Source organism: Callithrix jacchus, chromosome X, assembly GCF_049354715.1.
Source record: "Callithrix jacchus isolate 240 chromosome X, calJac240_pri, whole genome shotgun sequence".
In the NCBI taxonomy this organism is placed as follows: domain Eukaryota; kingdom Metazoa; phylum Chordata; class Mammalia; order Primates; family Cebidae; genus Callithrix; species Callithrix jacchus.
The window spans coordinates 24,577,461-24,599,196 of record NC_133524.1 but is presented as its reverse complement, the minus strand read 5'-3'; the positions used below and the strand labels follow the sequence as shown (position 1 = coordinate 24,599,196).

The following is a 21,736-nucleotide window of genomic DNA, read 5'->3' as shown; positions in this document are numbered from 1 at the left end:
CTCTAGGTTGATAACATTTATATTCTCTTCAGCAACCCCGGTTCCATCTTTGGGGATTTGTCTGTTTAAAGTTTTAAAGCCAATAAACAGCACTTACATGATTAGAACTGTTTAAGGATTAGCATACACATTCTGGTGGGTTTACGCTTGTAATCCCAGCACTTTGGAAGGCCGAGGCGGGAGGATCACCTGAGGTCAGGAGTTCAATACCCGCCTAGCCAACATGGTGAAACCCAATCTCTACTAAAAATACAAAAATTAGCCAGGCATGGTGGTGGGTACGTGTAATCCCAGCTACTTGGGAGGCTGAAGCAGGAAAATCACTTGAACCCTGGAGGTTGCAGCAAGCCAAGATCGTACCACTGCACTCAAGCCTGGGCAACAGAGTGAGACTCCATCTCAAAAAAAAAAAAAAAAATTGGTTGGGTGTGATGGCTCACTCCTATAATCCCAGCACTTTGGGAGGCTGAGGTGGGTGGATCACCTGAGGTAAGGAATTCGAGACCAGACTGACCAATGAAACCCCATCTCTACTAAAAATTAGCCAGGCATGGTGGCGCATGCCTGTAATCCCAGAGGCAGGAGAATTGCTTGAACCCAGGAGGTGGAGGTTGTAGTGAGCCAAGATCGCACCATGGCATTCCAGCCTGGGGAGCAAGAGTGAAACTCCATTAAAGAAAAATCAATAACATACACATTTTGCTATCATCTGTGTGGGTCCCATGGCAAAAACACTATGCCTCTCAGTGGAGTCAAGTCCATATGTATTCTCTAGTTTCATCCTCTACCGGTTTTTAAACCTCATTCTCAGGTTTTTCCAAGCTCTGCGTCCTATTGTCTCTTCTGTCCATTCCCCTTGCCCCACAGCTCTACATCCTCCTACAGTCTGGTCTGAGACTTCAACACAGCTCTTGTTTTGGGACTGGTCTTCTCCACACTTTCTTGGGTTTAAGCCCTCTTTTCCTGGGTTCCATGTCATCTTCTCCTTGGTTTAGTCTGCCGTGCTATTGAACTACATGCTTAAGTCACTTTCAAAAAAGTATATGTTGGAGGTAAACTTCCCAAGACCTTCCATGTCTGAAAATCCCTTTCTGGCCCTCATACCATGTGATAGTTTGGTTGGGCACTGAATTGGTTTGCCATCAAAACTTTCAAAGCCATATATTGTAGCATCTGGCATTGTAGATGTGAGTGTCAGCAGCCAGTCTGGGCCAGGCATGGTGGCTCACGTCTGTAATCCCAGCACTTTGGGAGGCCAGGTGGGGACGGATCACCTGAGGTCAGGAGTTCAAGACCAGCCTGACCAATATGGTGAAACCCTGTCTCTACTAAAAATACAAAAATTAGCCGGGTGTGGTGGCGGGCACCTGTAGTCCCAGCTACTCAGGAGACTGAGACAGGAGAATTGCTTGAACCTGGGAGGCAGGGGTTGCAGTGAGCCGAGATCATGCCACTGCACTTCAGCCTTGGCAACAGAGCGAGACTCAATCTCAAAAAATAAATAAATAGTCAGTCTTGATATTTGCTGCTTCTGAGGAGGTGATACATTTTTTTTTCTTCCTAGATGCTTTGAGGATCTTCTGTGAATCTTCAGTGTTTGAATTTCTGTGGTGCTGTGACTAGATAGAGGTCATTTCTTTTTCTTTCTTTCTTTTTTTTTTTTTGAGACAGTCTTGCTCTGTCACCCAGACTAGAGTGCAGTGGCGTGAGCTCTGCTCACTGCAACCTCCTCCACCTCTGGGTTCAAGCGATTCTCATGCCTTAGCCTCCTGAATAGCTGGGATTACAGGCATGCACCACCACGCCTGGCTAATTTTTGTATTTTTAGTAGAGACAGGGTTTTGCCATATTGGCCAGGCTGGTCTTGAATGCCTGACCTCCAATGATGCATCTGCCTCAGCCTCCCATAGTGCTGGTATTACAGGCATGAGCCACCATGCCGGGCCTTGGATATAGGTGTTTTCATTCCTTGCCCGAAAAATATGGTAGCTTGCAGCATCCAGCTGAAGGAAGGTATCTTTTCCTCCCCTCCCCTCTCCCCTCCTCTCCTCTCCGTTTCCCTCCCCTCCCCTCCTCTTTCTCTTCTCTTCTCTTCTCTTGAGAGAACTCATTGTTGGACAGGGACAGCACCAAGGGAATGGCATTAAACCATTTGTGAGAAATCCACCTTCATGATCCAGTCACCTCCCACCAGGTCCCACCTCCAAATTGGGGATTACAGTTTAACATGAGATTCAGAGAGAGCAACATGCAAATTATATCACCCAGGTTGGAGTGCAGTGGCATAAACACGGCTCACAGCAACCTTGAGCCTTGAACTCCTGGGCTCAAGCGATCCTTCTGCCTCAGCCTCCTGAGTAGCTAGGACCACAGGTGCGTGCCACCATACCTGACTAATTTTTTAATTTTTTGTAGAGATGGTGGTCTCCCTATGTTGCCCAGACTGGTCTCAAACCTCTGGGCTCAATCAATCCTCCCTCCTCAGCCTCCCAAAGTGCTGGGATTACAGGTATGAGCCACTGCATCTGACTCACTTAAAAAAAAAAAAAGGAAATAGAGAGGGTGCTGGGCGCACTGGCTCATACCTGTAATCACAGACAGCAGTTTGAGAGGCTGAGGGGGGAGGATTGCTTGAGCTCAGGAGTTCAAGACCAGCCTGGGCAACATGAGCACACCCTGTCTCTAACAAAATACAAAAAAAAAAGTTAGCCAGGCATTGTGGCTTGGACCTCTAGTCCCACCTACTTGAGGAGCTGAGGCAGGAAGATAGCTTAAACTGGGATGCTGAGGCTGCAGTGAGCCATGCTTGTGCCACTGCACTCCAGCCTGAGAGACCAAGTGAGACCCTCTCTAAACAACAAAAAAAAGAAACGGAGATGGAGTCTCGCTCTGTTGCTCCAGCTGGTTTCAGTTCCTGGCCTCAAGCAATCCTTATGCCTTGGTCTCGCAGAGTGCTAAGATTACAGGTGTGAGCCACTGCACCCAGTAACCCTGCCCCTTTTCAACATTTTTGCCTGGTGTGACTTCCTGGCCACGGTAGTTTTGTACTGGGATGGCAGAGGGGAAGGAAGGGCCATGCTGGTCTATGCATCGGACTTGTGTTTGTTTTGTCCCCCATCTTGCTCCCTGGTTGCCATCTCCATTCCCCACAGAACCTGCCATCTCTGAATCTGGAGTCTCCCTGGGACAGATCTGCTCCCTTTGAGGCCGCAGCTCCTCCTCAAGATTTCAAGACAGTGTGTCCTCTTATTTCCGTTCACTCTCCATTTTCTGAAAATTGATTGACACTTCCTTTCTGCCAGTTGCCTCTCCACACATTTTCTCTTGATTGCGGGTTTATTAATGTTTTTTCTCACTGTTGTTTTAATGGGGTTGCAGAAAGGGGAGAAGAAGAACGCCTGTGTTTAGTATTTAAATAGGAAGCCAGATTGCTGTAAAAGAACATAAACCCTAGAAACCAAAATACTGATTTGTTTATATTTAAAACAATCTGTTTTTCTGCTCTCTTAGGGGGAAAAAGGTGGTTCTCTTGAAAACACTTGGTGCTGAGTGAAAGAAGAATGTGAAACACAGGACCACATATTTACTAAATGATTCAATTTTTATGAAATGTCTAGAGAGCCGGGCACATTGGCTCATGCCTGTAATCCCAGCACTTTGGGAGGCTGAGGCAGGTGGACCACCTGAGGTCAGGAGTTTGAGACCAGCCCGGTCAACATGGCAAAACACCGTCTCAACTAAAAGTACAAAATTAGCCAGGCATAGTGGTGCGCGCCTCAGGAGAACTGCCTGAACCCGAGAGGCAGAGGTTGCTGAGATTGTGCCATTATACTCCAGCCTGGGCAACAAGAGCAAAGCTCCATCTCAAAAAAAAAAAAAAAGAAAAAGAAAAAGAAATGTCCAGAGTAGGCAAACACATAGAGATAGAAGTAGATTAGTGGTGCTGGTTGCAGTGGCTCACACCTGTAATCCCGGCACTTTGGGAGGCCGAGGTAGGCGGATCACAAGGTCAGGAGTTCAAGACTACACTGGCGAACAGGGTGAAACACTATCTCTACTAAAAAAATACAAAGATTAGCCAGGCGTGGTAGCGGGCACCTGTAATTCCAGCTACTTAGGAGGCTGAGACAGGAGAATCACTTGAAATCGGAAGGCAGAGGTTGCAGTGAGCCGAGATCGCACCACTGCACTCCAGCCTGGACAACAAGAGTGAAACCCCATCTCAAAAAAAAAAGAAAAAGTAGATTAGTGGTGGCCAGGCGTGGTGGCTAACGCCTGTAATCCCAGCACTTTGGTAGGCTGAGGTGCGCAGATCACGAGGTTAGGAGATCGAGACCATCCTGGCCAACATGGTGAAACCTCGTCTCTACTAAAAATACAAAAATTAGCTGGGCATGGTGGTGGACACCTGTAGTCCCAGTTATTCAGGAGGCTGATGCAGGAGAGTTGCTTGAGCCTGGGAGGCGGAGGTTGCAGTGAGCCAAGAACGTACTACCCTAGCCTGGGCGACAGGAACAAAACTCCATCTCAAAAAAAAAAAAAAAAATAGATTAGTGGTTGCCTAGGGCTGGATGGTATGGGGCAGTTGAAGAGTGACTGCTAATGGGTTTCTTTGGTGATTATGAAAAAGTTCTAAAATTAATTTTCTTTTTTTTGTCTTTTTTTCTTTAAACTCACAATTACTTTTGTAAAATTAATTGTAATGATGGTTATACACCTGTCAATATACTAAAAGCCATTGAATTGTGCCATGCACTCCATGATTGTGCCACTGCACTCCAGCCTGGGAGACCAAGTGAGACCCTCTCTCAACAACAACAAAAAAAGAAAAATACAGTATACTAAAAGCCATTGAACTGTCCTTTATTTTTGTGATAGAGTTTTGCTTGTTCTTGTTGCCCAGGCTGGAGTGCAATGGTATGATCTTGGCTCACTGCATCCTCTGCTTTCCAGCTTCAAGAGATTCTCCTGTCTCAGCCTCCCAAGTAGCAGGGATTACAGGCACCTGCCACCATGGCTGGCTAATTTTTGTATGTTTAGTAGAGATGAGGGTTTTGTCATGTTTGGCCAGGATGGTCTGAAATCCTGATCTGCCCTGCTCAGCCTCCCAAAGTGCTGGGATTACAGGTGTGAGCCACTGCTCCCGGCTTTGAACTATACTTTAAATGGGTGAATGTGAATTACATCTCAATAAAGCCATGCAAAAGTTTTTTGGTTCCCATGACTTTATTAGGCACATTCTCTTAGTTTTTTTTTTTTTCCTTTTTCTTTTTAGAGGTTACTGCTAATCAAGTTATTTGGGTTTCTTAAGAGACACAGTCTTGCTCTGTCACCCATGCTGGAGTGCAGAGGTGTGATCATAGGTCATTGTAACCTGGAACTCCTGGGCTCAAGCAATCCTCCCACCTAAGCCTCCCATGTAGCTAGGACTGTAGGTGCACACTACCATGCCTAGCTAATTTTTTTATTTTTATTTTTGTAGAGACAAGATTTTGCTGTGTTGCCCAGGCTGGTTTCAAACCCCTGGCTTCAAGTGAGCCTCCCGCCTCAGCCTCCCAAAGCTTTGGGATTACAGGCATGAACCACTGTGCCTGGCCTTGTTCATTGTTAAATGGATAAGGTAAATTGTGATGGTGAGGATAATGAATCATCTGATGGTGTGTACAATGTTTTATTTATTAGGTTCAAAAATGAAGAAGCTAGTGTATCCGCCTGGTTTCATGGGATTAGCTGCCTCCCTCTATTATCCACAACAAGCCATCGTGTTTGCCCAGGTAAGATAAACTCTGTAATCCATGGTGTCCCTCATTCTTGCTTATGTGTATATGAATTTGATGCTTAATTTTATTTTACTTTGCAGTTTTTATAACACCAGACTAAAATTTGTTCGTACATATAGATGAACTGCAGCAAATTTAACTGATTTTCTCCACTACATACCTCAGTTCTGGCCCTTTTTTCCAGTAATGCCAGTATTCACAGAATTTGAACATGAATTTGCATGATTGTTTGAATATTCATTAGCAAAAATTTAAAATACTTTTTTGGTATACTTATGTGGAAGTCTAGAGACTCAAATTCCAAAGCCGATAATTAAGGGTCACTCAGTTTAGATAATTATGTATCTGGTCACAACCTGCTCTTGTTGGCATTGTAGACACAGACTGCTCTGACCTTCACACTTCCCTGGTACTGGTACCTTTGCTTTCCTTGTTGGGGACCTTGGGGACTGTAGTCCCCTCTGCTGGGAGTGCCCTTCTTGGGGCTTTCAATTGGCTGCTCCTTTCTTACCCTTGAAGCCTCAGTTTTATGGTACCCTAACAGATAGGTGGATCACAGTGGCAGGCAACATGGATAAAGCTGTACCACCGATTCTGGAAGTGTGTTACCAGACCAGAAGCAGCAGCACCACCTGAGAACTGGGTAGACATGCAAACTCTCAGGCCCCACCCCAGACTGAATCTGAAGCTCTGGGAGTAAGGGCCAGCAGACCATGTTTTAGCAAGCCCTCTGGTGGTTTTTTATTAATGCCTATGGTGTTTAAGAGCCATTGATGGAGACCAGTAGGTAGCCTGTTAAAGGTGATGTCTGGAGTGAGTGGGACTCTAGAGATAGTGTCCCTTGGAAAACTGGCAAGAGCAAGGCAGGCTTTAGGTTTTGAGGTCCTGGGCAGATTATGGACACAGGGACTTCAGTTGCTAGAACCACATCACGTGGAAACTCAGTTCCAGGAGCAGACAGCAGTGCAGTCACCTGAATTGATTGAGCTCTGAGCCAGACTGACCTGAGACTGAGCTCCCTCAGTTGCTCATGACAGAACTGAGTCCAGATTCCTCGACTGGGCTACAGTTATATGTCGGAGTCCAGTGGCTGCAGCTTGGGGAGCTTGATGGCTTCAGTGACAACTGCCAATACTTTCCAGCATTGGCTCAACATTGTAACAGTCCTGGAGGCAGATGGTTAATGCTTCTATCTCTGCTGCAGCCCCAGGTCAGGAACAGTGAGTAGCATCTTCCTGCCCTAGATATAAAAATAATTAAACGTTATTTCAGCCTGTTATGGTTTAAGCAGTAAATGGTTAGAGTGGAAAGAGTGAACTTGGTTGCTGGTTGAGAAGCATATTGGCTATACCCAGAATAGGAGTCTTTTTTTTAAAAAAAACTTCTTTCTTAACTTTTAGCTTTAGGGATACATGTGGAGGGTTGTTATTGTAAATTATGTGTCATGGGGGTTTGGTGTACAGATTATTTTTATTACCCAGGTAATAAGCCTAGTACCCTATGGGTGGTTTTCCCGTCCTCGCCCTCTTCTCACCCTCTACTCTCAAGTAGACCTCAGTCTCTGTTCCCTTCTTTGTGTCCATGTGTTTGTCAAGGTTTAGTTCCCACTTATAAATGAGAACATGTGGCATTTGGTTTTCTATTCCTGTGTTAGTTCACTTAGGATAGTGGCCCCCAGCTCCACCCCTGTCCCAGCAAAGGACATGAGCTCATTCTTTTTTTGGCTGCATAGTATTCTGTGGTATAAAAGTACCACATTTTCTTTATCTAGTCTACCATTGGCCGGGCATGGTGGCTCATGCCTGTAATCCCAGCACTTTGGGAGGCCGAGGCGGGAGGATCACCTGAGGTCGGGAGTTCAATACCAGCCTAGCCAACATGGTGAAACCCCGTCTCTACTAAATGCAAAAAATTAGCCAGGCGTAGTGGTGCATGCCTGTAATCCCAGCTACTTGGGAGGCTGAGGCAGGAAAATCTCCTGAACCCAGGAGGCGGAGGTTGCAGTGAGCCAAGATTGCGCCATTGCATTCCAGCCTGGGCAACAAGAGCGAAAACTCCATCTCAAAAAAAAGGAAGTCTACCATTGATGGGCATTTAGGTTGATTTGGTGTCTTTGCTATCATGAATAGTGCTATGCTGAACGTATGCATGCATGTTTCTTTATAGTAGAATGATATATATTCTGTTATTCTATTACTATTCCCAGTAGTAGGGATTGCTGGGTTGAATGGTAAGATCTTTTCTATTTTGTTTCAAGGTCAGTGGGGAGAGATTATATGACTGGGGTTTACGAGGATATATCGTCATAGAAGATTTGTGGAAGGAGAACTTTCAAAAGGTGAGAAGCATCTTTTTCCTTACCTTCCTTTTGGTTTAAATATGTGGTTTCTCTAGGGTTTTGTAAAAAACTTAATAACCCTGCTGATTTCCTTGCTTTTTCTGGTTGCTTCTAGTTATGTCTCCAGTTCAGATTTTCTGGTGACCTTTCTTGGTAGAGCAGTAGAATTTCTGAGCATTTGGTTATTATCAGCAGGACCAAATCAGTGGTGTGCATAAAATGCAATGCACTCCACCACAGTCTTAGACCATATTTTTCATTATATTGTATTCATGGTTTCCTTCAAGTGTAGATTATTATTTAAAAGTTTTATTGAAACTGAGTTCAAAGGGAATATACTGTGCTCCCAGGAAAAAGACACAGTTGAGAGCCTCTTCCACATAATTGTGAGCCTTTTCCCCTTGGTTTTTCACTTATCATAAGCTCTGTATTTTCCTTAGCACTGCCGTTTATGTTTATCCCCCAGGCTTCTCAGCTCAGCTGAGGGTGTGAGCCAAGGTATGTTGGGGACTAGCCACCAGCTAAAGACCACGTTCTCTGTGCTGTCTGGTACATGAGCAGCAGAGGGAAGAGATTGTATAATTGTAAGAACTTGTCACCTTTCATCTCTTTTAGCGGCCACATAACTGATTAAATGTTGCCTGTGTTCACTGGAACATTCCCTTCCTCCCACTGATAAGGAAGAATGAGTAGAGAATAAGGTATCATGTCGCTACTCAGAGGCACAGCCAGCTAAGAAAGAATTGGACTTCTTATGTTAACATGCCTTCTACATCACAGATTGAAGGAAGTTCATTTTTCAATGAAAATAAATAACCGAGCTTCAAATCACTGACAAGTCTTAAAAAATACTGACAAGTATTTCAAATCACTGACAAGTTTTAAAAAACACTTCAAATCACTGACAAGTTTTGAAAAGTTTTAAAATATAAATAACTATGTCAGAATTAAAATCTAGAATTTTGAACTGGGATTTGGAAGTAACAGAATAAATTATAAGCCCTTTTTATTATTTACATAAATAATCTTCTAGTGAAATCTTAAAACTCATTTTTTGGCCAGGTGCAGTGACTCATGCCCAGCACTTTGGGAGGCCAAAGTGGGAGGATCACTTGAGCCCAGGAGTTTGAGATCCGCCTGAGCAACATAGTGAGACCCCATCTCTCCAAAAAATAAAAAATCAGCCAGGCGTGGTGGCACACTTTGGGAGGCTGAGGTGGGAGGATCACTTGAGCCCAGAAGGTCACGGCTGCATACAATGAGCCATGATTGCACCACTGTGCTCCAGCTTGAGCAACAGAATGAGGGCCTGTCTCAAAAAAAAAAAAAAGAAAAGAAAAAGAAAATACATAATTTTTATACTGCTGGCTCCTAAAGGAATTAGTCCCTCTAAAGCCTGTTTAAACTAGCTCTTGAATAGACAGTTCTATACCAGTATCAAGTGTCTTTTGGCAATCCCTTTTAAAGAATAAACATTCATAGGTGTTTTTTTTAAAATTATTATTGTTTCTCTGGTATTTTCTATGGAAGCTTCTTTTCCTGTTTAAAAAATTCCTGGCCGGGCATGGTGGCTCATACCTGTAATCCCAGCACTTTGGGAGGCTGAGGAGGGTGGATCATGAGGTCAGTTCAAGACCAGCCTGGCCAAGATAGTGAAACCTTGTCTCTACTAAAAATACAAAAATTAGCCGGGCGTGGTGGGTACCTGTAATCTTGGCTACTCGGGAGCCTGAGGTAGAGAATTGCTTGAACCTGGGAGGTGGAGGTTGCAGTGAGCTGAGAGCGTGCCATTGCATTCCAGCCTGGGCAACAGAGTGAGACTCCATCTCAAAAAAAAAAAATTCTTAACAAATGTGGCTGGGCATGCGGGCTCACACCTGTGATCCCAGCACTTTGGAAGGCCGAGAGGCAGGTGGATCACCTGAGGTTGGGAGTTTGAGACCAGCCTGGCCAACATGGTAAAACCCTGTCTCTACTAAAAAAATACAAAAATTAGCTGTATGTGTTTACACACATCTGTAATCCCAGGTTCTTGGGAGGCTGAGGCAGGAGAATTGCTTGAACCCCAGGAGGCAGAGGTTGCAGTGAGCCAAGATCACACCACTGCACTCCAGCCTGGGTGACAGAGCAACACTCAGTCTCAAAACAAAAACAAAGCAAAACCAACGCACACTGAATTTTGTACAGGAAAGGAAGTAAAATGTCAAGAAAACTCTACACAGCCCTGGATGGAAATGTGGGAAGTGAGACTAAAAGCCTCAACTGCAAGCTTTCGTTGTGGTGTGACTACAGACTGAGGCACACCAAAGCCAGAGGGGAGTCCCCCAGGATCCCCTGAGTGCTCACTGTGGTGTCTGTGCAGACACACATGCACACCAAAGCCAAAGTGGAGGCTGCAGGAGCCTCTGGCGTGGAAACAGCATTCTCTGACTGCGCTAAGAATTCAGCCCAGTGCAGAAGCAACCGGACTGTGGTTAGAATGCCAGTTGAGCAGGCCAATATTTTCTGGTAATTTGAAAACATTAGGTATTAAAACTACTAAAATTTATATGCAGATCAGTTTGGAGTAGGGTGATAAAGATTTCTAATTAGCTTGTGGTTGCTTTGCATTTCTCTCTCTATCCCCTTGCCTTCTTCAGAGTCATCGAAAACTTAAGGCTTTCTCCCATTTGTTTGCCCTCCAAGCATAATTCTCCTGACAGCTGTCTATTCTCGATAGAAGTTAATAAAATCAGGGCCAGACTCAGTGGCTCATGCCTGTGATCCCAGCACTTTGGGAGGCTGAGGCAGGCAGATCGCTTTGAGCCCAGGTGTTCGAGACCAGCCTGGGCAATATGGTGAAACCCTGTATCTACAGAAACTACAAAAAAAAAAAAATTAGCCAGGCACACCTGGCATGCACCTGTAGTCCCAGCTACTTGGGAGGCTGAGGCAGGAGAACCTCTTGAGCCCAGGAGGCGGAGTTTGTGGTGAGCCATGTTCATGCCACTGCACTCCAGCCTGGGGAATGGGAGTGAACCCCTGTCTAAAAAAAAGAAGGTAATAAATAAAATTGATGTTGACCATATTAAGTATTTGGTACAAGTTTTAAACAAAAAATAGTAGAGGGCCCTTTTAATTCAAAATTTAGTATTCTTAGATTTTAGGAATTACTTGATTTAATGAAGTGCCATTGTTTTTTGTTGATCTTGCCCCACCCCCCACTTCAGATTTCATGGGCTTCGGGGTGTTTTTTTTTGTTGTTATTTATTTATTTTTTTTTTGAGATGTAGTCTCACTCTGTCACCCAGGCTGGAGTGTAGTGGCGTGATCTCGGCTCACTGCAACTTCTGCCTCTTGGGTTCAAGCGATTCTCCTGCCTCAGCCTTCTGAGTAGCTGGGACTACAGGCTCACACCGTAACACCCAGCTAATTTTTGTATTTTTAGTAAAGGCGAGGTTTTGCCATGATGTTCAGGCTGGTCTCGAACTCCTGACCTCAGGAGATCCACCCACCTTGGCCTCACAAAGTGCTGGGATTACAGGTGTGAGCCACCTCTCCCAGCCTTGTTTTTGTTTTTTAAATGAGAGCAAAGATGTAAGCTACCCTAGAATATGAATGTTTCCAGGGCCCGGGAGTTGAGTATGTTCTCATCATAGACTATCAAATAATTCCGAATCTAGTAAAGGAGATAAGGAAAGCAGATGACCAAAATACAGGATAAAATGTAATAAATGCCAGTAGGAAGGCACAGAAAAATATGTACGATTTTTGGATGAAGAGATCTTGTCTTCATTGAAGGGAATTAAGGGACACTTCATGAAGGAGACTTTTTTGTTTCTTAGCTTGTTTGGAAGTTGATTTTCAAGTCAGGCTTTAATTAGCAGTCTCAATTAGGTATCATCTACTTCATAATTGTTTGTATTCTAATCATGTAACAGATGTAGTGGCTTTTGGTTATACGTAGTCAGAGAAATTGTGGGCATTATATTTAAAACAGGGCACTGGCCAGGTGTGGTATCTCAGGCCTGTAATCCCAGCACTTCGGGAGGCAGAGACAGGTGGATTGCTTGAGCCCAGAAGTTTGAGAACAGCCTGGACAATATGGCAAAACCCCATCTCTACTAAAAACACAAAAATTAGCTGGGTGTGGTGGCACATGCCTGTAATCTCAGCTACTTGGGAGGTGGAGGCGGGAGAATTGCTTGAACTTGGGAGGCAGAGGTTGCAGTGAGCTGAGATTGTACCACTGAATTCCAGCCTGGGTGACAGAGCAAGACGTGATCTCCGAATAAATAAATCAAACAAACAAATAAATACATACATACAAAACAGGATGCTGAAAATTTTTAAATTAGGAATGATGGCACAGTTCTTAATGGTATAATTTCCCATGGAGCTATATTACTGTGAAATATCCCAAACAAGTCTGTGGCATTTTACTGCTCTGCCACATGCCTTTTCTCTCTTAGGAAATGATTCTTTTTTTTTTTTTTTGAGACAGAGTTTCACTCTTGTTACCCAGGCTGGAGTGCAATGGCGCGATCTCGGCTCACCACAACCTCTGCCTCCTGGGTTCAAGCAATTCTCCTGCCTCAGCTTCCCGAGTAGTTGGGACTACAGGCGAATGCCACCACACCCAGCTAATTTTTGCATTTTTAGTAGAGATGGGGTTTCACCGTGTTGACCAGGATGGTCTCGATCTCTTGACCTCGCGATCCACCTGCCTGGGCCTCCCAAAGTGCTGGGATTATAGGCGTGAGCCACCGCGCCCGGCCAAGGAAATGATTCTAAATGTTTGTTCTGAGTCTTCTACCGATAAAGCAGTCTTTCAGTCTCATCGTTGGTTACTTCGGAGGAATTTATCTGCTTCAGTTAAAATGAACTTTCTTTCAGAACTGTGAAGCAAAGATAGGTGTGTCCAGAAATATTGTCATCTTAGTACGGTCTAGGGCTTTTTCTTAAAGTTACAAGAATATATAACACACATATACAGTTTAAAATCCAACAGTATAATGACCATGTATATACCAACCAATCATCTGCCTTTAAAAATAGGAAATTACCGATGCCTCTCAAGTCTTCCATGGGTCCCCTCACCCCCGTGTCTCCCCAGAGGGAACCACTATCTGGAATTTTATTTCATTCCCTTGTTTTTCTTTAAACTTTTCTTCCAGTTTAACCATATATGTATATATTCTGAAATACTGTAGTTGCGCCTGCCTGTTTTTGCCTTTATAAATTAATATACCAAATTTAAATCTAAATATATATATATAATATATATGTTTATCTAGATGAGTCTTACTACATATTATTTTGCAACTTGTTTTGTTCCTTTAACATTTTGTTTATGGGTTATGTATGACAGTAGTGCATTCATTTTCACTGCTCTATTTTCTTTTTTTTTTTTTTTCAGATGGGGACTCACTCTGTTGCCCAAGCTGGAGTGCAGTGGTGCAATCATGACTCACTGCAACTTCTGCCTGCTGGGTTCAAGTGATTCTCCTGCCTCAGCCTCCCAAGTAGCTGGAACTATAGGCATGCACCCCTATGCCTGCCTAATTTTTGTATCTTTAGTAGGATGGGGTTTCACCGTGTTGGGCAGCTGGTCTCAAACTCCTGATCTCAGGTGATCTGCCCTCCTCAGCCTCCCAAAGTGTTGGGATTTCAGGCGTGAGCCACTGTGCCTGTTTTCTTTATGGGAAAATACCCATCTTGGTGGCTAGTTGGGTGGTTTTCAGTATATTACTATTACAACACAGCATGGCGTCATAATTTTTTAGGAGATTTTCTAGGCCAGGGTTCCTGAATCATAGGGTCTGCATATCTTCAGTTTTACTAGATGATGCCAACTGATTGTTTCCATTTTTGCCAGACTGGTGGCTTTAAAAGAATTTTTCATTGTGGAGTATATGTGTATGTGGCTTTACTTTATTTCCCAATTTTCATTTTGAGAAAATTTCAAAACTACAGATCAGGTGCAGGACTGGTACAATGAATATACCCTTCACTTAGATTCACTAATTAACATTTGCTATATTTGTATAATCTATCTTTTCACGTATGCCTGGTGTTCATGTGCACATGTATATTTTATTTTTCTGAACCATCTGAGAATTAATTGTAGATATCATTGCATTTTTCATCCGTATCTAATTCAGCATGTATTTCCAAAGAACATGGACATTCACTTATATAATCACAGTACCATAATTGTACTCAGAAAAGTTCATATTTCATTATTTACACAAATGTTATCTCATAGCCCATGTTCATATTTCCCTAGTTGCCCCAATAATGTGCTTGACTTAAACCGTTTTTAATTTTTATAGATAAGTGAATTATTACAAGGCATACACCCTCATAAACCATCATTCAGGGCAAAAAAATAGAAGTTTGCCAGCGTTCTCTCAAAGCCCCACCACGTAGCCCATCCCAGTCACAGTGCTCTCTACCTCCTGGAATAACTACTGGTCTAACTTTTATTATAATAACTTATTTTTTAATGGCTTTCTCACCTAAGTATTTGTCCCTGTCACTTTAGTCTTGCCCATTAGTTTGAATTTGTATGCTTTTTTTCTTTGGCTTTTTAAGTCTCTCTTAATCTACAGGCTCCCTTTCCATCTTTTGGAGTTGTCTTCCTTGCAGTTTATTTGTTAAAACAATCAGGCACATTTTACCCATAGAGTTTCTAACAGTTTGGGTTTTGCTGATTACACATTTATGCTGCAGTTTAATATGTTCTCTGTATTCCCTGCACTTTGGCAGCTGGATCCACAGGCTACTTGATCCACATCCTGTTTCATCCTTTTGGCAAGGCTCTAGATCCACATAGGCACATAAGTCTGGTTTTGTTCTGTTTTTGTTGTTGTTGTTGTTGTTATTGTTGTTTTGATTTTAGCAGCTGTGGATGCTCAATGCCTAGACTCATTGAGTCTTTGGGGGTTAGAAAATGATGATATTGGCCGGGTGCAGTAGCTCATGCCTATAATCATAGCACTTCGGGAAGCCGAGGAGGGTGGATCACTTGAGGTCAGGAGTTTGAGACCAGCCTGGCCAACATGGTGAAACCCCATCTCTACTAAAAATACAAAACAATTAGCCATGCATGGTGGTGCGTGCCTGTAGTCCCAGCTACTCAGGAGACTGAGGTGGGAGAATTGCTTAAAGCTGCAAGGCAGAGGTTGCAGTGAGCCAAGATTGTGCCACTACACTCCAGCCTGGGTGACAGAACAAGACTCTGTCTCAAAAAAAAGAAAATAATATTCTACTTTTATTGTTTCATTTTCTTATATTAGCTGAAATATTTTAATAAGGAACCTTTTCCCTTATCTACTGGTTACCCAGTTATAGTTTATATAGGAAAAAGAAGATAATTACTTGATTTTTTTCTCTTATCCAGTTTCAAAATAATTCATTCCCTTTCCTCAAAAGATCATCTATTAGTTTTTCTTTAAAAATATCATTATGGGCTGGGCACAATGGCTCACACCTGTAATGCCAGCACTTTGGGAGACCGAGGCAGGAGATCACTTGAGTCCAGGAGTTTGAGGCTGCAGCAAGTTATGATCATACCACTCCACTCCAGTCTGGGTGACAGAGCGAGACCCTGTTCCTTAAAATAATAAATAAATTAATTAAAATAATTATGGACTTATAGATTTAAACATATTTGATGGTTTTGAATGCTTTGTAATTCTTGTTGTTATTAAAGTTCAAACTGTCCCATTTTGCTAGTGGAAGTTGGCTCTGAGTCCTCTTGACATGACCCAAGTAGTTTGCATAGTTACCTCACTATCTAGCATGTCGAGATGTTCCCAGAATTTCTCATCGTGGTTTTCATTTACATTGCCCTGATTGCTAATAAAGTTGAGCATCTTGTCACAGGTTTATTGGTTTCTTTTTCTTGAAATGCCTGTTCATGTCTTTTGGCCACTTTTTATATGGGTCATTTGTCCCTTATTGATTTATAAGAGTTCTTTATTTTTTTTCTGAGATACTAGTATTTTTTGGCCGGATGTTTGCAGATGTCTTTTCTCAGTTTGGGGCTTGTCTTTTCAGTTTTGGTGTCTTGATGATCAGAAGTTCTTCATGGAGTTGATTTATTGACCTTTTCCATTGTGGTTTCACTCTTTGACTCTAGGAGCTTAATGAAAGCATGAAATATTTAATGACTGCCCATTGCTAATCTGAAACACTTTCAGAATAGTTCTAACTCAAGGTCAGAGTATCAGAGATGAAGGCCAGTTGTGGGTGTCAGGAGGTCAGTTGTGGGTGTCAGTCCTCAGGATCACAGATGGCTCTTTTAGAGTTGTCTCTTTTGTTTTTGAGACAGAATCTTGCTCTGTAGCCCAGGCTGGAGTGTAGTGGTGCAGTGGTACGATCTCGTTCACTACAACCTTCATCTCCTGGGTTCAAGCAATTCTCCTGTCCCAGCTCTCTAGTAGTTGAGATTACAGGCATGCGCCACCATGTCTGGCTAATTTTTGTATTTTTAGTAGGGATGGGGTTTTATCATTTTGACCAGGCTGGTCCTGAACTCCCGGCCTCCCAAAGTGCTGGGATTACAGGCGTGAGCCACCACGCCTGACTAGAGTTGTCTTATAATTAGCCAAACACAGCAGTATGTCTCAGTAAATACATTTTAGTTTTTCACTAGCTTTTATTTTTTAATGCAACAAATTACTATCACAGAATTGTAGAATGACTCTTAAAGGCCAACACTAATTATTCAAAGGGCGGGAAATTCAGAAAGAAGCACAAACCTCTTACCAACATGAAAATTGAGCAGAACTTCTAAAGCTGAGCTGTTAATAGTTTTATTCAGGATCTTGCTGGCTCAGCAGGAAAATGAAAGGGAAGCAGCAGCCACCACCCTGAGTAAACATGCCCTGCTTTTTCTTCCTCCATTAGAAATTCCTCGGCTCTCTAAACACAGCAAAGTTTGGCTGAAAGTAAGTCATGTAGTTTTAAAATGTTCATCTTTGAAGCTAGTCACAGAAGGGCAAATAGTGCATGATTCTACTCATACGAGGTATCTAAAATAGTCAAACTCATAGAGGCAGAGAATAGAATGGTGATTGCCAGGGGTTGGGGGAGGGAGAAATAGGGAGTTGGCAATCAACAAAGTTTCAGTCAAGCACAGAGAATAAGTTCTAAATATCCCCTACACAACATTGCACCTATAGGTATCAGTACTGTATTGTACGCTGAAAAATCTGCCAAGAGGGTGGATCTCACGTTAGGTATTCTTACCACTATATTTTTTTTAAATGACAACTTGGTGGGTTTTCCATAAAGTTATGAATTTGTGTTCTTTGTAATTTTTTTCTGTCTAAAATTCTAAGAAATACAGGTATTAGGAAATGATTTTTTCTTTCTTTTTAAAAACACCATTATTTAGCAAAACAAAAAGTTAGAAATCCTGAAAAATAATGATCATCTCCTCCTTTGAAAGGAATGCACTCTTGGTATCAGTGGTCAGGATACAGTGTTGCCCAGTGGAGTAAGATGTGGGGAGCACCAGACTCCTACCCCACCTCTGCCTCTTACTAGCCCTGAAACCTTGGGAAGTCACTCCAGCACTGTGGGAACTGGACACAGTACCTCCTGGAGCTGTTTTGAGGATTCAGTAAGGTTATCTATGTGAGGAACATATGATATGGTTGGATTCCAGCCACGTTAGTCATCAACCACCACTCATGTGATACTGAACATTTTCGCTTCTGCCTGAGAAGATAATGTCCACTGATAGAAAATGGAACCATACCCTGTAGTCAGGAGTCCTTATGTCATTGTTTAATTTTCCATTGCTACCAGAATAAATGACTCCAAATGTACAGGCTGAAAGTAATGCAAATGATTATCATAGTTTTGTAGGTCAGAAGTCCAGTTCTAAATCAAGGTGTCAGCAGGGTTGCATTCCTTTTTAGAGGCCCTAGGGGAGAATTTCTTCCCAGCTCATTTAGATTGTTGACAGAACTCAGTTCCTTGAGGTTGTAGGACCAAGGTCTGTTTTGCTGGCTGTCAGCTGAGGGCTGTTCCCAGCTTCCTTCCTCTATTGTCAAAGCCTGCAGCAAGTCCTTTTCAGGTCCCCTCTCTGACCCCTTCTTCTTCCTCCCTCTTAGACTACGGACACTCATATGCTTGAATCAGGCCCACCTGGATAATCCAAGATCATCTCCCTATTTTAAGGGCAACTGATTAGTAAGCTTAATTCCAATGCAACCTTAATTTCCCATTGCCATGTAAGGTAATAGTCATGGGTTCCAGAAATAGAAGACATCTTTGAGGGGCCATTACTCTGCCTACCACATCCAGTGAACTAGAATTTAGTTGGGAATTTTTTTTTTTTTTTTTTTGAAATGGAGTCTCGCTCTGGAGCAGCTGGACAGAGTCAGGTGGAGTGCAGTGGCACGATCTTGGCTTACTTCAACCTTTGCCTCCCGGGTTCAAGCAATTCTTTTGCCTCAGCCTCCCAAGTAGCTGGGACTACAAGCACATGCCATCATGTCCAGCTAATTTTTGTATTTTTAGTAGAGACGGGGTGTCACTATATTGGCCAGGTTAGTCTCGAACTCCTGACCTCGTGATCCGCCCACCTCATCCTCCCAAAGTGCTGGGATTACAGGCGTGAGCCACCTTGCCCAGCCTTGTTGAGATCTTTAATAGGTCATTTATCCTTACCTTTTATTTTTTTCGTCCAAAAACTAACGTGACTACCATATAGGATAGGTAGTATTTATTGAGCACTTACTTGCTGTGAGCTTGGCCCTTGGCACTAAGCTCTTTACTCAGGAAGAGTCTTTGAGGTGGATTCTATTATCCCCATTTGTAAGCAAGGAAACTGCCTTTTGGAGAAGTTAAATAATTGTTGAAAATAATTCACCTGGTAAGGGAAGCAAACATTTCAGTAGGCTGCTGTACCTCAGAGGTTTGGCTGGCCATCAGCCTTCACATGGCAGGCATACTAATTAGAGATCAGTATCTTGATTTTCTTTAAAAGTTTCAGTTTTGCTAGCAGAAATTGTTGTTTATGGCTGGGCACGGTGGCTCATGCTTGTAATCCCAGCACTTTGAGAGGCTGAGGCAGGTGAATTACCTGAGGTCAGGAGCTCGAGACCAGCATGGCCAACATGGTGAAAAAAGATGCAAAAATTAGCCAGGCATGGTAGTGGGTGCCTGGAATCCCAGCTACTCGAGAGGCTGAGGCAGGAGAATTGTTTGAACCCGGGAGGCAGAGGTTACAGTGAGCCAAGATTGAATCGTTGCATTCTAGCCTGGGTGACAGAGGGAAACTCTGTCTCAAAAAAACAAAACAAGAAATTGTGTTCATGGATGTGGTAAGAAAATAAAAACTGAAGTCAGATATGTATTAAAATGATTGAGTTACAAAATATTCTAGATAAAAATGTTTCTCTGAAAATGCAAAAAAAACTTGATTTCCGGCTTGTGCTAAATCACAAACTGTTTTTTTGAAGTCAGAATGTTGTTTTGTCTGAAATCATGGAGTTATCTGCCAAGAGAGATCTGATTTGTAACAGGGTGGGTGTATGGGCTTGATATTTTTATTTTATTTATTTTATTATTATTATTATTTTGTAGTGCATCCAGATTCTCTGAAATATTTTTTTAGTGAGATATTGGACTATGATGTTTTGTTATACTATAAGTGATATGTAACCAAACAAGAAAATTTTCCTAGCAACAAAGTTGTTTTCCTGAATCAGAAGAATGCTTTTGTGTGCTCATTTTCTTACTGTCCAAAAGATTAAAAAGCTTGTGAATTTAGCATTTTGTTTTTTCAGACCTAACATATATTTAGGTAGAGAACCACCTTGCTTTTTTTGTTGTTGTTTTTAGTTTGTTTTTTTGTTTTGTTTTGTTTTTTCTTTTTTGGAGATGGAATTTTACTCTTGTCCAGGCTGGCGTGCAATGGTGCAATCTCAGCTCACTGAAACCTCTGCCTCTCGCATTCAAGCAATTCTCCTGGGATTACAGGCATGTGCCACCACACCTGGCTAATTTTGTATTTTGAGTAGAGACAGGGTTTCTCCATGTGTGTCAGGCTGTCTGCCTTGGCCTCCCAAAGTGCTGGGATTACAGGTGTGAACCACTGTGTCCTGCCGAGAACTATCTTGTTTTTATGCCAGACCCAATTGTTGGACATGATTATTTCACTTGCCCTCATAAACCTCTTTTTATCTCTTCTTGTTCTTCATTAATCTGGTGAGGGACCCAGACATTTCAGTAGACTGCTATACCTCAAAATTATGGCTGGCAATCAGCCTTCACATGGCAGTCATACTAATTAGAAATTAATGTTTTGATTTTTTTTTTAAGTTTTAATTTTGCTAACAGAAATTGTCATTCGTGTTCATGGATGTGTTAAGAAAATAAAAACACACACTTTTAAATTCTAGACAGACTTGAGATCTGAGAAAAAAAAAAAAACCAAACTTTTTTACATTCATCAGATCTCTAAGTTCTGCCCCATTTCCATTTGTTTGTTTGTTTTGAGACAGGGTCTCACTCTGTTGCCCAAGCTGGAGTGCAGTAGTGCAGTCATGGCTCACTGCAGCCTCAACCTCCCTGGCTTAAGTGATCCTCCCACCTCAGCCTCCTGAGTAGCTGAGACCACAGGCGTGTGTCATCACATCTGACTAATTTTTGTATTTTTTATAGAGACAGGATTTCAGCATGTTGCCCAGGCTGATCTTGAACTCCTGGATTCAAGTGATCTACCTGCCTCGGCCTCCCAAAGTGCTAGAATTACAGGTGTGAGCCACTGCCCCTGGCCTTCCATTTGATTATTCAACAAATATCTGAATACTATGTACTAGGAGGCCCTAGGGATAGTGTGCGCTCATGAAGCTTACAGATTAATGAAAGATTCAAAGAAGAAATAATTATGCAATCAGGAAGTGCATGAGTGCTATGAAAGGGAATAGACAGTTCTGCTAAATTGAAGGACAGGGTACAAAGAAAGCTTTGATGTAAAGGATGAATAACATTTAGCCAGACAAAAATTGGGATTGACTGGTCTCGGTCAAGGGGTATATTTGGCAAAATTCTTGTCCCAATAGGGAGTTTGGCAAGTTCAAGCAACAGCAAAAAGGCCTCTAGGGTGTAGGTGGGTGTGTGTTCACGTCTGTATATGTGTGTTTGCTTGTGTGCATGCATGTGAGGGGGCAGGGTGGGGAGTGGCTCTGGAGGAGGAGAAGGGCACAGATTCTGAGTCCTATAGCAGTCTTGTTCAAAGCATCAAGTAGACGTGAGAATTGTTGATCATTGATCCACCAAGTAATCCATATGGCCTTGTTTCCCAGAACTCAGTTGTCAAGTATAATTTATCATCAAAACCAGGGTACTCTTTTTTTTAAACTTTTTTTTTTCTGTGTTGCTCAAGCTGGTCTTGAACTCCTGGGCTCAGTGGATCCTCCCACCTCAGCCTCCCAAAGTGCTGGTCTTACAGGCGTGAGCGACCATGCCCGGCAAACCAGGATACTCTTGAGAGTGAAAGGGGACACTATTGATTATGCTGGGACAATGGGTATAATATAGTGCTTATAGACTAGTTCTCAGCCACTCCAGGGAGCCCCACAGTTGCCTAGAAACCGTGCTCTGAAATGACAGG

General features: G+C 42.7%; 1 protein-coding gene across 2 annotated transcripts in view; it reads left to right on the top strand.

Moving 5' to 3' along the window:
• The window catches only part of APOO (apolipoprotein O), a 69,161-nt gene that overhangs the window by 39,550 nt on the left and 7,875 nt on the right, over nt 1-21,736 (top strand). Inside the window, exons 6-8 of one of the 2 annotated variants that reach the window (XM_054250776.2) lie at nt 5,683-5,774; nt 8,038-8,118; nt 20,785-20,877. In XM_054250776.2, coding sequence (XP_054106751.1) covers nt 5,683-5,774; nt 8,038-8,118; nt 20,785-20,877 — 266 coding nt within the window. The remainder of the gene's footprint in view (nt 1-5,682; nt 5,775-8,037; nt 8,119-20,784; nt 20,878-21,736) is intronic. The other variant, XM_002762727.6, reaches the window with a different exon arrangement.